This window comes from Gobio gobio (genome assembly GCF_949357685.1).
Source record: "Gobio gobio genome assembly, chromosome: 12".
NCBI lineage: Eukaryota > Metazoa > Chordata > Actinopteri > Cypriniformes > Gobionidae > Gobio > Gobio gobio.
Window position 1 is genome coordinate 10,059,510 of NC_137105.1, and position 17,598 is coordinate 10,077,107.

At 37.1% G+C, this 17,598-nt stretch overlaps 2 protein-coding genes across 2 annotated transcripts; both read left to right on the top strand.

Moving 5' to 3' along the window:
* The first annotated feature begins 2,729 nt into the window (after positions 1-2,729).
* LOC307135353 (12-(S)-hydroxy-5,8,10,14-eicosatetraenoic acid receptor-like) lies at positions 2,730-4,154 on the top strand. Its single transcript, XM_079831705.1, has one exon. It carries the CDS (start codon positions 2,779-2,781, stop codon positions 3,787-3,789), a length of 1,011 nt encoding a protein of 336 aa, XP_079687831.1. The 5' UTR covers positions 2,730-2,778; the 3' UTR covers positions 3,790-4,154.
* A 3,635-nt stretch (positions 4,155-7,789) lies between these two features.
* Positions 7,790-16,774, top strand: unc93a (unc-93 homolog A). The gene is made up of 8 exons (XM_079832088.1): positions 7,790-8,100; positions 8,657-8,838; positions 10,708-10,937; positions 11,017-11,142; positions 11,319-11,536; positions 11,945-12,080; positions 12,168-12,299; positions 14,041-16,774. The coding sequence occupies exons 1-8, from the start codon at positions 8,002-8,004 to the stop codon at positions 14,334-14,336; spliced, it is 1,419 nt and encodes a 472-aa protein (XP_079688214.1). The 5' UTR covers positions 7,790-8,001; the 3' UTR covers positions 14,337-16,774.
* The last annotated feature ends 824 nt before the right edge of the window (positions 16,775-17,598 follow it).

Sequence of the window (17,598 nt, forward strand, 5' to 3'; positions counted from 1 at the left end):
AGTGATTGAATGCATTTTGTGCCAAAGCAATGATAATTGATCCTCAGTTTAGCCCTCATAGACTTCTGTTGTGCTCACTGTGTGAAGAGTTTTGCAAAAGCGACCTAAGTATTGAGAAATGTGTCCTATCGTCTGTAAAAAAAACTGTAATTTATAACTTTATATTTAAAGCAGCACTAGGTAACTTTTCAACCTTTGTAATATATTTTCAAACCTCTTGTGATGATACATCGACTTACAATAGGTTGAATGACACGTCTGCCATAGCCTGACGGGGTCTGTATCGTTTTTAATCGTACTTTTAAACTTCGGGTTTCGGGTAAAATTCGAATGCTTTACGGCATATACGTCACTTCCACCACCACCCCCACACCTTAAATTCGGACGTACGAGCCAAACTATCATTTGTTTGCTGAATGTTATAGTCATGGCCGAAGCAGCACAGAAAAATAAGAAAGCAAAGGTTTTGTCGGAGGAAAGCAAAAAGAGGAAACGAGAAAGTGATGGGATTAAAGGCAGGACGAGGATCAACATTGGGCCAGCGTTTGCTCGTTGGCGTGAGCTGGAGGAGGAGGAGCTACATTCTTGCAAGTAAATACATAGATAAGACGTACAAAATCATATTTTAGGATACCTAACATGTCTGTGATATTGGTTTATTTGTCTTGCCTCAAGCTATAATGCAAATCGATTTTTCAAATTTGCAGATTCATCTAGGGTAGCTTGATATTATAATATTGACGATATATGGTTATTACCTCTCAAACATTGAATTGAAGTATCATATAGATTCCGTAAAACGGTAACCAATAGACTAGGCTACTATAATGACGCCGGCTTGTAAACATGAGCATCGCGATCATTTGGCGTTTGAAAAAAATAAAACCCATGAAATTATATTCATATGACATGCTGAAACATATGCCCCTGTACCTGGGATGAAGACATTTCACACGCAACGCAAGCAGAACACCTGCATGTGAACTCCGGCAGTGTTCAGGGCTATCATAGTTGTCATGTCAACAAATGCACGTGCAATGCATCCACTGATGTAGAATGACAGTTTACGACAGTAGTAGAGGATAATACTGTTTCCCAACTGTAGGGGGACCCCGAGAGCAAAAACTACCTAGTGCTGCTTTAAAGCCACAACATGTAATTTTTTGCCGCTAGAGGTCGCTTATTCAAAACAAAGGCCTAGCTTTTGGACAAGCCTGACGTTGTCATACTCAGATTCTAGTCAGGAGTGTTTCCCAGAGCCAACTATGGGTGACCATAGTTTGCTAACGATGCTTTTGGGATATGCACCCCAGAACATGAGTCTGATACTGCTCCATTGGGCTGTGATTATGGATGCGTGTTTCAACCGAACCAGGAAAGAAAATGCCTTTGCACTCAATTGGATAGACCTACAACCAATCAGAGCAACGGAGTAAGTGTGTTGAGCACCGCATAGTTGTCAACAGAACTCAACTGTACACACACTGGAAGAAGTAGAAGAAGATGAGTGTTAATGATCTTTGCGGGTGTGGTAAAAAATAATTTAAGGATACACGGAGTACTTATCAACACGATCATCATTCAGAGAAATAGTAAAGGTGAATGCATACAATCAAGTTCTCTGTTTAGGATTAGAATGGATTCAACCCAAGCGCTCTTTGGTGACATGGATTACGTTACTGTTGATCATCTGTCCCTCAGCTGCTCAAGCTTGTGTGGAAGAGCCACTAAATAGTTCTGAGTCACAAGCATAGATGTTTAGGACAGAAGATCAACCACCATCAATTTTTTTTCTGTGTACATTTGTTATAACTTGCATGGTGAAGTCAACACGCCCACTAATGTCCTGCTCATATGCTCAGTTCTTAGATATAATCTTTGCAAATAGATTTGAATGTCTTTAGCTGACTATTTTTGCTTTGTCCATTGTGTCGACCTTCCTGACACTTGATCTCTGTCAATGCACATTCACTGAGTGCTCTATAAAAGACTTAAACTTCAGTTTTCTTTGATGACGGCACTTTTTTTGTGTGTCTTTTCAACTCATTCTCACTCCCAAGGCGTCAAAATTTGAAGCATGGTCAAGTGCCTTTCGCGTCACATTAAAGATGCTAAAGGTACCCCTAGACGTCACTATATCGACACACAGGGTGCTCCATAGATTTCAGTTGTTTGCCCAATGCGTCAGATTAAGACGCGTTAAATTCTTTGCATTTGTAAAAGTAGACATGATTTTATGAATATCTATAGTCTACTTTTATATTTTGGAGCAACTAACCCCACTCCTACCCTAAACCTACCCACTTAAATACCTAAACAATATAAAACACATAACAGGCAAATCAAAGAATAGTCACAGTCAGGTATTTATTATTTATACAATATATAATTTCATCATGACGATAACATTCCCATGCCCAATGCGTCTGTGTATGACGCCAAAGGTTTCTCATTGAAATCAATAAGGCACCCTACGTGTCGAAAAAAGACGCCTAGGGGTACCTTTAGCGTCTTCAATTGTGACGCGGAAGGCACTTGACCATGCTCCAGATTTTGACGCCTTGGGAGTGAGAACGGGTTGGTCTTTTTCAAAACAGTTTGTGACATCAGGCATTTAGCTTCTCAACAGGTCGAGAGGAAGAGGAAGTGTTTTTTTCCTCAGGCAGAGGAAGTGCTCTGCCTTCAAGTCTGAGCAGCTTTAAAATGCTCTGCTTTGGGAGAACAGACACCCAAAGGTGTGCCGTCTAGGAAGCGGTTCGGACCAGGGATCTGTAAAATATGGGGTTTGAAAACGACACACAAGAAGACATTAACTGTCAGGATAACATTGACAAAAACAAAGCGTTGTATATTTTCTACTCTTCTGTGGTAGCTGTGGAGTTTATCTTGGGTCTCCTGCTGAACATTTCAGTTATCCATCTCTTCATCTTCAAGCTCATGTTCTGGAAATCTAAAACCATGGACATTTTCCTGTTCAACCTGGTCCTGGCTGATATTTTGTTGCTGATTGGTTTGCCCGTAAAGGCGTATAACTTTCAGCAATGCAGTGAAAATAAGGTAGTGTGCAAAGTACAGCTCTTTCTGCAGTTTCTCAACCGAGGAGCCAGCATCGCCTTCCTGACGGTCATCTCCATTTATCGATATTTTAGAGCAGTCCATCCAGGGAAGAGGAAAGTCCTAAGGATTTTGGAACGATCGCCGCAGATTTCTATATTTATCTGGGTGACACTGGGAATTTTGACTATTCCGGCCATGTTGCAAAGTTTTATCAGGTGCAACAGCAATGAAAATGCTAAACTTGAAAATGCTAAACTTGAAAATGCTAAACTTAAAAATGATAAACCTGGTGGTAAACTCAACCCTGTCGTTCTACTGAGGGAAATTGTGTTTTTTACCCAGATTCTGATCCCCTTTTTTGTTCTTGTGTACTGCTCAATACGCATTATCAAAAGACTCAAACAGAAGTCGGTGGGTGACAAGACTAAGCTCCGGAGAGCGATGTTCCTCGTCACTTCGGTGGTCTTCGTCTTTGCTGTTTGCTTCTTGCCGTATGCCATTACACGAGCGGTGCAGCTTAAGACCAATGGGCATAGGATGAAAGAGGAAAAAGATACAGTCGTTAAAGTGTACGATGGGTTTATCTGTCTCTCTTATCTGAACTGTCTGCTGGATCCAATCCTCTACTGCCTGAGCAGTAGTAAATTTAAGAAGTTATACGTGTCAATTTATCTCCCCTTTCTGCTGGAGAAGGAACAACCAGAAAATTCAGATGACACTGCAGACGAGTGAGCTAAGAATGCCATGCCATGAAAAGACTGTTGAGAGAATTGAATTGAATTATTTGCAATTGCATTGTGTTTAATACATTTTGAATAGTCGATATATATCATGTCCAAGACTTCTTTATTTTTGGAATGTTTTTTTTTTTTTTTAAATCAAAGTCTAGATTTTTAGTTTACCTTTTTTTTTAGGAATGTATACATTGCAAAACTGTATATCTTATGTGCACTGTGACCATTTAAAATGTTTGGCTTCACTAGATCATTTTAAATTGTCCTGAGGACAGGTGAATTTTAAACGCACAAATAGTCCATGTATTCTCATTATGCATTCTGCTTATGTCCTCATTATTTTACTATTTAACAATAAATAACATTACGAAAGCTGTATGCATATTAATGACAAAACCAGCGCCACCACTCACACCACGCGCATCACAGTGCTAAAGGGGGTGGGGGGCACCAAAAGAAGACCCCCCCACCCCTTTGATTCCTACCATTGCTGTTATTATTTTGCCAGAGCCTCTGACTCATTCTCAACCTGGCTAGAATATGAGGGTTTGGTTGAGCTTTCCTGGAAGGCATCTAAATTCTCAGTAGGGTTGAGGAAATCAGCTTCTGAAGTGCTCAGAGGTGTCTGGGCTTGCCAGTGCGCTAATGCTGCATTCACACCGAACGTGAATTGAGCGTAAAATTTGCTCCTATCGCGTCTAGTTGAATCCACTCGCGCGTCCAAAGTGAATTGGACCTGCGTATAAAGCGAGCGTTTAAAGCGAAAAAGAACTACATAAAATCACTCGTGTGTACCGCGCAAGACAATCAATTCGCCTCTTTCGTACAAACTGGACGTGCAAATGAGGCGAAATCTCGTTTATCGCGCCGCAGGACCTCCAGATGCACGTCAACACATCTTTACATTGACTTAACATGGAAATCACTCACTCCAGACGCTCTATTCATGTTCGGTGTGAACGCAGCATTAGAATGTGGGAGATAAAATCAGTCCTGAAAGAGAATGGAAAGTTCTGTAATGAAGAAAAGGAGTGGACAACTATAGTGTTAAGTGGTGGCTTGGTGGTTAAAGCTGAAAAAAAAAGGGTTGTGATGCAAATGCCACAGGTCTAAAAACAGATTGAAGTATAGTTTGAAAACTACAGCATTTCAGAAATGAAAACCTAAAGAATGAAAAGTAGTTTTTCTCAATAACCAGATAACCATCACAAACTGTTATATGCATGAGGGTTTCTGCAGTCATACCTGGACTGATGAGAGATAACAATGTGTTCTTTTTTTGTAAAACTCTCTGCAACCACTTCACCTGACGCTGAAGGAGAAGCTCAATGATTCCACATTTCTTAAAAAAACACCAGACCCTTCAGCTCCACCCATTCGATCAGCCTCACCCAAATTCTAATCACACACACCTGTCACACTCACAGTATTTAAGCAGCCATCCACCATTCCATCACTCCATCCACCATTGCGACTTCTTCATCTGCCTCTGTGAGTCCCATGGCCCGTCCAGCGACCTTCTCTGGTGAGGAGGATTGCAGAGGGTTTCTTCTACAATGCTCCCTTTTCTTCGAAATGCAGCCACAGCTGTTCCCCACCGAAAAGAGTAAGATCACCTACATCATCTCTCTACTCTTGGGCCGTGTATTGCAGTGGCCGCAGTCAATCTGGGAATCCAATGGACCTGCAACCAGTGGACTGTGTCACTATTGTGGGACAGGGGCAGTTAATTCCCAACTGTCCTGTCCGGCCGCCATGCCCAGCGGTGAGTACCATCCATCCTCCTCCCATGATTGCATCCTTGACCCGTACAAACATACAGTAGTAACTACAGTTAAACACTGTTTCAGCGCAAGCCCACATAGATACTGCATCTGCCAGAAATGTAATTTCACTCAATCTCCTCCACAAAATGCTTCTGAAAAGAAAACCCTGTTATCTCAAGATGAATCTGCATTCCATCCTGGAAAAGAAACCTTCTGAACATCCTTCTTGGGTTGATCAGACCGTCAGTTCTTGCTCCTATAGTGAACCATTTATCCTTTCTACCATCATGTTCTGACCCAGTGTTTCGTGACTGGTCTTCTAAGGGTCTCACTACCATTAAGGACCTTTATGACAAAGGAATATTTTTATCTTTTTCAAAACTGTCTGAAAAATTTGAGCTGCCTAAAACGCATCTTTTTCGCTTCTTTCAAATTAGACATTTTGTACAAAATAAGTTTCCCCAGTTTCCTAATCTTCCTCCTGATTCTAAAATGGACACCCTTCTCTCTTTTAGCTCTGACAGAAAAGGGCTAATCTCTGTCATTTACGAATTAATAGATTCACTAAAGCCTGACCCCTCTATTTCACTCAAAAATACATGGGAACAAGAGCTAGGGGTCACTATACCTGAAACAGAGTGGGATTATATCATTGATTTAGTACATTCTTCCTCTATATGCCTCAGGCATGGCTTGATGCAATGTAAGATTCTTCATAGAGTACATTACATCAATGCCAGACTAGCCAAAATATACCCAGACAGAAATGACCCTTTCAATAGGTGCAGACAATCCCCAGCCAATCTCACTCACATGTTCTGGTCCTGTCCAGGACTGACAGAGTTTTGGTCTAAAATATTTTATACTTTTGAAAAAACTTTTAATATATTAACCACCCCGAAACCTTTAACAGCTCTGTTTGGAATTCCTTTTAAGCCTAATCTGCCTTCAGCAGTACAAGAGGTTGTTGCTTTCACCACACTATTGGCCAGGAGGCTCATTCTCCTTAAGTGGAAACATGCATCCCCTTTCTCATATGACAGATGGTTAAAAGAAATTATCTTGTGTTTAAAACTGGAAAAAAAATGAGCTTTTCTTTAAAAGGGTCCTTAAAAACCTTTCACAAGACATGGAAACCCTTGTTAAATCACATTTATACAATTGATTTGTCACTTGAAAATGCAGATGATGGAGATTATTATTTTTTTACTATATTTTTATTGATTTATTATACTTTTTTTGTGTATTGTACATTTACTATGTTGTTTAACTATAACAATTGTAGTAATGTTATTGTTATTTGTATGTGGTTTGTATGTGTATGTATTATGTGGTTGTCCTTGGGGGTTCAATGAGGGTGGGTATGAGGTTGGGGGGGTGGGGTGTTTGGAATTTTTTTTTATATATATATACAAGATGCTGTATCTGCACAAAATGGCAATAAAAATATTTTTGGGAAAAAAAAAAAAATATATATATATATATAAATACACTCTGTATCTGCCTGTTGCCGGGCAGAAGTTTCCTCTTTTACAGTTTCTCTGTACTAGGCATTTCCGGTTATTTAGTTTCGGGGAACTAAGCAGAACTTAATGTTCTCTGAAGTTTATTTTAATAAGGCATCAAAACTAAGCAGAACTTAATGTTCTCTGAAGCTTTACTTAATAAGGCATTGGTTACTGGTCAGGTCTATGCTTAAAAAGTGGTTAACAGCTAATAAATGGATTATAACTACTGCATATAAATACATATAATGAATTCTATTTACCATAAAAAAATCCTTTAAAAATACAAAATATGAAATAAAAAAACTATCAAACTAATATACAGTTCATTAATTCCATTGAATTAAAACTAATTAACCACACGAGGAGCACTGTTGCCTGTTAAACAGTGTCATGTTTGCAGATTCCGTGAGGACAAACTATGCAGTAAAATCTGTCATTGAATTATATTACGGGTAAAATGTGCAGCACATGTCTTGGTTGACGTGACAACATTTACACAGATCAGAATACAGGTGAAATGTAGCACAATAAAGCAATCAGCACACTGACATCATAAAAACATTGTATTTCACAACTGTATGAAAGACTATTAGCAAAATGTTGACAAATACTAGACTCTTTTTACAAAAAATTGTATCTTAGGTGAATGTTTTAAGAACAGGAACATGTGCTTTTCCAAACTAAAAATCCCACAGAAAAGCAGAACAAAACTTTTTGTAACGGCAAGAGATCAGCAATCATTGACCAAGCTTTAGTCATTTAAATACTGGATGCTTTTTTTGACTGCATTACACTGAACTTTGCTCTAGAGTATGTTACGCCTAGCTATATTAGTTCAGTGTGAATTCCAAATCAGTTTAGAATCTGTTTTGTTTTAACACGTGACACATTCACAGGAGGAACTCTTTCATTTTGAAGCATTTTCAGGATTTCAAAATGAAAAAACTTATGAGCCGAACCACCAAAAATGTCCTTGTGGTTTCTTTTGGATTTTTGCTCTTATTCACAGCATATGGAGGACTGCAGAGTTTACAGGTAACAAATATACATTTAGAAAACATAGATTTGCATTGCATTCCTCATTTGTATGTCGCTTTGGACTGCATTTGATAATAATAAGTAATGATGTAAAAATCTTTTTGTTGACATTTCTCATAATCTCATTTCTCATAATCAAACTATGTATAGCCCAGTACAGCTTCAGTGTATCTTTCATAACCAAATTGTTTAAGATGGAAAAATAAAACTAGATAAAAATAGACATATTTCTACATAAATATGTACTAAAATATGATTATTTGTAGAAAAAGTGCAAAGTATAGTTAATTGATTTTAACACATTTACTATAGAGAAGAAGTTTGGGTGGGAAATAAGATTCATAACAGTGAAATTATAGTACATAAAAAAAAAAGCCCTTACACAAATAATTTATAATTGATTTAAGCATTTTTATCTTAAAATCATCGGAGAGGACAGAACAGTTATCCAACCGAAGAAACACTGACATTGCTTTGTTAAATAAATTAGTGTATCATTGGTATTCATTTATGTATGTATTTATATTGACAGAAGGATGTTTTTATGTTACAGAGCAGTCTCAATGCTGAGGAAGGAATGGGCGTTATATCGCTCAGCGTCATCTATGGAGCCATCATTTTGTCCTCAATGTTTCTGCCTCCAATTATGATCAAAAACCTGGGCTGTAAATGGACCATCGTCCTTTCTATGGGCTGCTATGTGGCATATTCTTTTGGAAACCTTGCGCCAGGCTGGTGCGTGTATTTCTCCGCCTTTTGTAGTTGCTGATGTGTTGAACAATATAGCCTAAACAAATAGCCTATGTAAGTGTTGATTTTAAAGGAATTTTTTTTTTTTTGTAGAAATGTGAGACAGTTTCAAATCCCAGGCATACAACTAGACTATTATTATGTGTTAAATATAAGACAGATCTTAAAGGGTTAGTTCACCCAAAAATGGAAATTCTGTTATTACTCACCTTCATGTCGTGCAACAACGTCTGCCCTCGCGCCAACACAACAGGCATGCGTCGTGCATGGTGCTTTTGTGAACGCAGGTTGGAGATTAATATTTTTAAAATAAAGTGGTAAATTATTTTTTTTGCACAAACAAAGCACTCACGTCACTTCATAAAATTGAGGTTAAGCCACTTGGCTCACATGGATTACTTTATGATGTCTTTACTACCTTTCTGGGGATTGAAAGTGGTATTGCAGCTGTCAATGGTGGGAGAGAAAGCTCCCAGATTTCATTAAAAAGATCTTCATTTCATTTATGAAGACGAACAAAAGTCTCTCGAGTTTGGAACGACATGAGGGTGAGTAATTAGAAACAATTTTTGGGTGACCTAACCCTTTAAAGGGATAGATCTGTAAAAAATAGATCTGGGTTTTTCTGGGACCCGTAAAATTTGTTTTTTTGAATTTAGTATTTTTCATGTCATTACATTGTTTAGAGCATAAGAAACAAATGAGGGGAAAAATATATTTTATTCATTTGTTATGCTATGTCCTCTGTAGTGGACTCCAGGACTCAGTTGTTTAAAAAATAAAATGACATATAAATGACATGACATGAGATGACATAGTTAATGCATTAGTTAACATGAACTAACATGCATTAGTTAATCTTTGTTAACGTTAGTTAATAAAAATACAGCTGTTCATGGTTTGTTCATGTTAGTTCACAGTGCATTAACTAATGATTTTAATAATGCATTAGTAAATGTTGAAATTAACATTAACAAAGATAAATAAATGCTTATAAGGGCAGTTCATTATTAGTTTATGTTAACTAATGTAGTTAATGTTAACTAATGAACCTTATTGTAAAGTGTTACCACAACATTTTCATAATATCTAATATTTAATATTGATATATAATTTCTTTCATTATTCACTTGTTGTGTCTCCAAAATTCCTGATAAAGTCCTTGTGTCCACTATAGTGGACATGTATAAAATCAATGTCCTGTTTTGTAACAGAAAGTCGTGTTTTGATTAGAAACCTCATAACATTTTCCTGAGATGTTGATTTATAACAAACAATTTGAAAATTAATCTGCACAATATTATCCTATTTCCATAAGAGTACTAAATTTGATCACTAAATGAATGTCAGCCATTTTTAAACACCAAGGAGTTGTTGTTGTTGTCCTGGTGAAACCTCCAAACATTTGGTATCTATGAAAAGCCCTGAATGTGTTCTTTACAAGACATCCTGGACAGTGTCAGAGAAATTCACTAAAATATAATGTCCACTACAGTGGACAACAGTCTATTCCTGGGTCACAGGAGGATATGAAAACATGTGTATTTATACTGTTGAGAAGTTTGGTGTCAGTGGGATTTTGAATGTTTTTGAAAAAAAGTATCTTACAAAAGGCTGCATTTATTTGATCCAAAATTATACAGTAAAAACAAATGTAATGTAATTTATTTGTCTTTACTGTCATTTTTAATCAATTTAACAAATCCTTGCTGAATAAAACTATTAATTTCTTAAAAAAACAAAAAAAAACACTTACTAACTCCAAACATCTCAAAGTTAAAGAGCAGAAGGAAGAATAAAATGTAGATAAAATCTGCAGTTACTGAAGTCTCTGAAATAATTTTGTTTCTGCAGGGCAAGTCTGATGACCACCTCTGCCATTCTGGGTATGGGAGGTTCACCGTTGTGGTCTGCAAAATGCACCTATCTCACAATAAGTGGAAACACGCGTGGCCAGAAACTCAACAAGAAAGGCCAGGATCTCATAAATCAATATTTTGGCATCTTTTTCTTCATTTTTCAGTCTTCTGCGGTATGGGGAAACCTCATGTCGTCTCTCATATTTGGCCAGGACTCTAACATTGGTACAGTTGAATTATACTTTGCCAGCGTCTCTGTATTTCGGTGACTGTATAAATGCACTGAACGTTTATCCGTTTCTAGTCGATGTCCCTGAGGAGAACCTACAGTTCTGTGGTGTGGCGACATGCCTTGACAATTTCACCATCATTGGAAACTCAACCCGTCCAGCAAAACACTTAGTGAACACACTACTCGGCTGCTACATTGGTAGGTCATATTTGTAAAAATGTAACAGCGAATATATTTTTGTACGTTTGCATAGTGAACTGTTGAAATAGGACTTTATTAATATTATCTCCTAACAAATATGACAAAACATCTAGCTTAGAATGTTCAGCAGTAGTTTTCATTGTGTGTAACCGAGTGTTTCCTGGTCTATACAGCTGTGGGGGTTCTGGCCATGATTTTTGTGGCAGCGTTCTTGGACAACATTGACCAAGGTCTGGCCAAAGAATTTCGGAGGAACAAGGGCAACGAATCATTTTGCAGCACCTTTCTGGCTACCTTCAAGCTCTTGAGAGATCCCAGATTGTTGTTGCTCATTCCATTGACCATGTACAGTGGGTTCGAGCAAAGTTTCCTCTCTGGCGAATACACAAAGGTACCCGACCAAACACAGACTGGGGCAGAAAATGGCACTCAAATTTTAAGATATGGGGGCAAAAAAATGCCCCTGTATAAGTTCTTGTTTTTCATATTCATAACATATGATACAGTTAAGAAAACGGATGCCCTACACAGAATTTGACGCTAGAAGGTCACACTCATACTATACAACATACATTTTAGCAGTAGTGAAGTTACTCACTCAAAATAAGTACCTACTCAAGAGAGTATGTGATTTCGCACGCAGCCATTTTGTTTGATTGGTAACGGCTCAATTGTGTCTTATTCTAATTAAATTTATTGTTTAAACATTTATCATTTTAATTTAAGATCATAATGGGAAAGTCTAATTCATTCTCATGAAATATGAGCGTATTGTGTTTTTGATCCTCTTCCCCTGCAGAACTATGTGACTTGTGCGTTAGGAATACATTACGTTGGCTTTGTGATGATCTGCTTCGGTGCTGCTAACTCTCTGTGCTCATTTGCGTTTGGGAGACTGGCTCAATACACTGGAAGAATCGCCCTCTTTTGCTTGGGTAATACATGAACAGGTTGGCATATGGTTTAAGGTTAAATATGGTCTCTAGAACGTATGCTCATTCCGTCTTACTACACTTTCACAGCTGCACTGACAAACCTGGGCTGTTTTGTGGGTCTTTTGTACTGGGAGCCTCATCCAAACCAGCTGCCTGTGTTCTTCGTGTTTCCGGCCCTCTGGGGCATGGCAGACGCTGTTTGGCAAACACAAACCAATGGTGAGTGCTTCATACTGCATACTACTTAGTTAAATATAGTCAAAAATTAAGTACTAGTAGATAGTTTGGGCTCAAAAGTCTGAACAGTCTACCAGTAATGAGGCCTGACATTTTAAAGTGAATAGACCTCAATGCCTACTCTCAAATAACATCATTCTAATAATTCAACAATTAAGATTGAGATTTACTGTCAACAGTTTCATGAAAATAACAAAATCCATTTATAAATAAAATGAGCAATGAACAGAATAAGAAGTATGTAAGGCTGGGCAAGTCTTCGACTTGAGACTAGCATTCGATTTTCTCACTTCCTTCTGCTGCTTCTGATTGCTTTTAGAGGGAAAAGCTCATATAACTATGATCAGTTTTTTCCCTAATAATTGAATATTTGGCAAACGATCCTGTGCGTATCTGTGGTTACGCTCAAATGTTTCTATTTACAGTGTGTTTTTGCAGTGTAGTCAATCACATGCATGTCTGTTCATTTTCTGAATGCACTGACCAATCAGAGGTGTTTAACTCTTTCCCCACCAGCATTTAAAAAAAAGTTGGCTGTTCCCCGCCACCGTTTTTTGATCATTTTCAGAATATTTTGTTGAATGAATATCTTAACATGTAATATATCAAAAGAAAGAACAGACCCTCTGCTTTTAAACAAACAACAACAAGTTTTATTCTCACTTCATTTTTAAATCAACACTTGAATATGGTATGTTTCATTTAAAAAAAGCTAATTTCAGAGAAAATCGCGTTTGCGTCTGACTACATCTGGATCAGATTCAGAATGATGATCAAAACACAGATGGAGTAGATCGAGTTCATCAACACCCCCAAAGCTTCACAGTCCTATAGCTTGTCCTGGGTCGACATTTCATTCAGTAATATTTGGCAGTTTTGATTTGTATATGCTGTTTAATGTTGATGATCGCGTTATTTGACACATTCATATGATTACATATGCTATCGCTTGTTTCTGCATCTTTTTCGCCTGTGTTTTAATAAGGAGATTCTGTACTCTTACAGAAGATGTGTATAACAGTGAAAACACGGAAAGACGTAAAAACGTATCAATGGCAGGGAAAGAGTTAAGTTAGAAACCACTCAAAGCCGTCAAGTACCAAGTTCTGCACACTCACAAATCCTCATAACAAAGTGTTGACATTATGTAAATAAGAGATTATTTGTGTACAGCTTCATTGAATATAACAGAACTTTGTGAGCATCGTCGTAAGGAACTAAGATCAGTGACAAGCTTTCGCACTTGATTTTATCAGTTCATCTGAGTGTGTTGAAAATTATGTTATGATGTTACTCTGTGCGTTCGCTCGGTGGGTGTTATGACATTTGTTACACATTGTAGTAAGAGTAAAGTGTTTCTGCAAAATAAAATAAAAACTGAGGGTAACGCAGATATGACACAATTGACCGGCGACTCCCTCACACATCTCGGTTCCATGGTTAAAATAGCATTTTTCTCACGATTTACAAATAGTTGGAAACATTTGGGATATTGTAAGTACTCAACTGAACAAAATATATAACACTGGCCTAGGGGTTTTTGGATATTTTACTGAAAAATTGTTACATAGTGCACCTTTAACATTAATAAAAAAATGCTTCCACAGATGTTTAATGTGTTTTATATTTGTTGTATCACATTTTATGGTATTCATATTTAAATTACGTTATAAATGTGTTAATATATTTTATAGTTATGATACTGTATTTTATCTCATTGCAGCACTTTATGGAATTCTCTTTGCTGAGCACAAAGAAGCAGCTTTCGCCAACTACCGCATGTGGGAGTCACTTGGTTTTGTTATAGCCTTTGCTTACAGCACATTCATCTGCCTGTCCACCAAGATCTACATTGCTTTGGCTGTTCTGGCCCTTACCATGGTAACTTACCTTTACGTTGAGTACGAAGAGCACAAGCATCCAACTCCACCGGTGTTTATTGACGACTTGCACAAACCAGAAAAGGCCGACCTCAAAGAATTGAACGATAAAGAAATTATTGCCCAGACACAAATGTAAATAGATTTTGGTCGATATTTCTGCCCAAGTATGTAAAATGTTGATTTTTTTTGTTGTCTTTCAGGGATTCTTTTTTACAGTATATTTACAAAGTGTTGAGAAAGATTCAGTTTCTTTATGTAGCATATAAATATTTTGATAACTCTTCTTTATAACTGTACAAAGGCAAATGATTTCTTTCAGTATATGCATTGAAATACTTTTTTCTTGTAATATGTTTCTGTTTACCTCATATTTACTGTAAGCGCAACAGATGGAATGCTCATATGTTAAATGTGAACATGTCAGGTTAACATTTGGCACTCAAGGGCCCGGTTTCACAAACAGGGTTTAGATTAAGCCAGGACTAGGCCTTAGTTCAATTAGGATATTTAAGTGACTTTTATAAACATGCCTTAGAAAAAAAAAACATTACTGGTGTGCATCTTAAGACCAAACAACGACACTGACATATTTTAAGGTATGTCAGAGCAGCTCAAACATGAATTTTAGGCTTAGACTAGACCAAAGCCTTGTCTGTGAAACTGGGGAAAGGGTTTGGTAGATTTAGACTGGGGAAACTCAGCCCGATCTGCCGGCGATTTGATTTCGCCCTGCAGCTCAGGCTGGAAACCTGTACATCTTTTTATCCTGCTTCCGTTACAAATTTGCGGGGACCAATCACAAACCGGCTTATCAACCTGACGCGCTTTTGGCGGGTTTAACACCATGACGGATAGAGAAGAGATGGATCGTTGGTCTGATTGGTTGATGGACTATCCAATTGACTATCCAGTCATTTGAACTATGCCCATTGATCACACCTCTTGTGCAGACTCCCCAGACCAATGTTCAATCTTAAAAGATTGAGCTTGGTCTGGTATATAGCCAGACAATAGATTAGAAGATCATATAAAAAAATATCATATTTTGTTTTACTCATTTTGGGAAAGATGTCTATATGGAGTAAATAAACTGTCTTTTGTCAAAGATCAAAATCTGGTGTTGTATACCAGTGTTTCCCAACCGGGGTGCCGTCTGATATATCAAATATATATAGGCTATATTTCAATTTTTTCAAATAATTCTCTCTTTGTAAACTTTGTTCAATGCATGCGAGTGCTGCCGTATGTTCGAATATGACCAGTCATTTTCGCCCGTCATCACCCGGGTGTAGTGCCAGAAGACGCGAATGAGAAGTCGCGTGCGGAAATTTGTCTCTGTGCACTCATCCGAAAGCGCGCACACGTCTCACAGCGCGCAAATATTGAGTTCTCTTTCAAGTCTTGCTCTTGAACGGACAAACTCACACAAAAAGTATGTCAACATGTCCATCTTTATGAGTATACTAGCAGACATAGTCTGTATATGCCTTAAGTAAACTTAATACAGTCGAGAAAGACGACGCATATCCGAGCATTAGGTCTTAAAGGGGCAGTAACATTAGGTCTTAAAGGGGCAGTAGCCTTTACTGCTGTCTGTTTAATGTCAAACAACAAAAGACAAGGACATCACTCACTGCTCTTGATTGAATAGCTTTTGCAAGTTTAAAAGGATTAATCTTTAATTTATACAGTCAAATATGCAATATTATTTTATATTTGATCAATTTCTGTACCTGAAAACTAATGTTAGACGTACCAAAACCTGAAAAGCATAGTTTACTTTATTAGTAGGCCTTTCTTTGCTCAAGAGTATTTATTTGTGCTGCTGCTTGTATTTGAATTATTTGTTCTTTGTTTTTATTTGACAGTAGTCCTTTTTTCCCTGAACATAGCAAATACTGAACCGTACCGAAACGGTGAACCTAAAACCGTGAGCAATCTGTACCGTTATACCCCTAGCGTAACGTATGCGAGGGGCTGCTACAAAATGGAGAACATTTTCAAAGGGTGCCATGACTGAAAAAAGGTTGGGAAACACTGTTGTATACCATGCCACATGATCTACATGAAAATCATAGGATAAGTTCCAGATAATAAAATGTGTAACTGAGACCATAACAAAAGAAATAATGTGTAAGATTATATCATCATCTCACTATAATAATATATAATATTCTTTCTAGTCAGAAAATGAATCTCTCAGCATCACTGAAATGGCAAAAACAAGACAGAATGTAAATATTACCTGAAGATCAAAATTAGAAGTAATACAATTTTTGATTGTGATTCTGAAGATAATCTTTACAGTTTTTATCAGCAATGTCTAAAGGGCATTACTGCAAAGGATCTTCTTGAGATACTCATATAGATAGTCTGAGCGAGTCATTGTGTCACTTTTTTCAAAAAGAAATCGAAGAACATTTGCAGATTAAACTCTTCCGGAAGCTTTCAAACGCTGTATGCATTATAGCATGGCTATAATATACATAGCAAATTATTAGACTATTAAAGGCAAATTGCTGAAAATGAGAAGTGTAACCATGTATGAATGAAAATAAAGTAATGTTTACACTGAATTACATTCGCATCTGGGTTACTTGAAGGCGATAACCCAGGTTAAATCTCTGAATGATGATAAATATGTGACTAAAACATTCACAGTTACAAGAAATATTTTATGGCATGCTCATAAAATGTTTTATCTTATCTGCTTTTATTGGATACCAAATAATATACAAACAATACTGTTTCCATGTGAAATATTACAAACATTCAGGAATTAAGCCTGGCGATAAAAAAAGGGATTTAGAAAAAAATCAAAGAAATGTTACAAAAAATACAAAATCTAAACAATAATTTAAGCTTTACATAAGGTCACTGATAATGCAATGAAATTATGATCTATTATCTTCTTCATTAAAGGGATATCACCCAAAAATTGAAATCATCATCACTTACTCACCCCCATGTTGTTCCAAACCTGTATGAGTTTTTGTCTTCTGTTGAACACAAAAGAAGATATTTTAAAGGATACTGGTTATCAAACAGGTGATGGTACCCATTGACTACATATTGTTTTTTTTATTTATTTTTTTCCCTACTAAGTCAATGGGGACCAGCAACTGTTTGATTACCAAAATCCTTCAAAATATCTTCTTTTGTGTTCAACAGATGAACGAAACTCATACAGGTTTGGAACAAATTGAGGGTATGACAATTATAATAATTTTTGGGTGAACTATCCCTTTAAACAGTGAGCATTTTACATGACATTCTACCTCCAATTTTAGTTACCATGACAGTTCATTCATTCTCCGATATACAAACAGCTTGACTATTAAATGTTCTCTTTCTCTGCACTCACGCTTTTATGAAGGCTGTAGTGTAACTCACTGTAT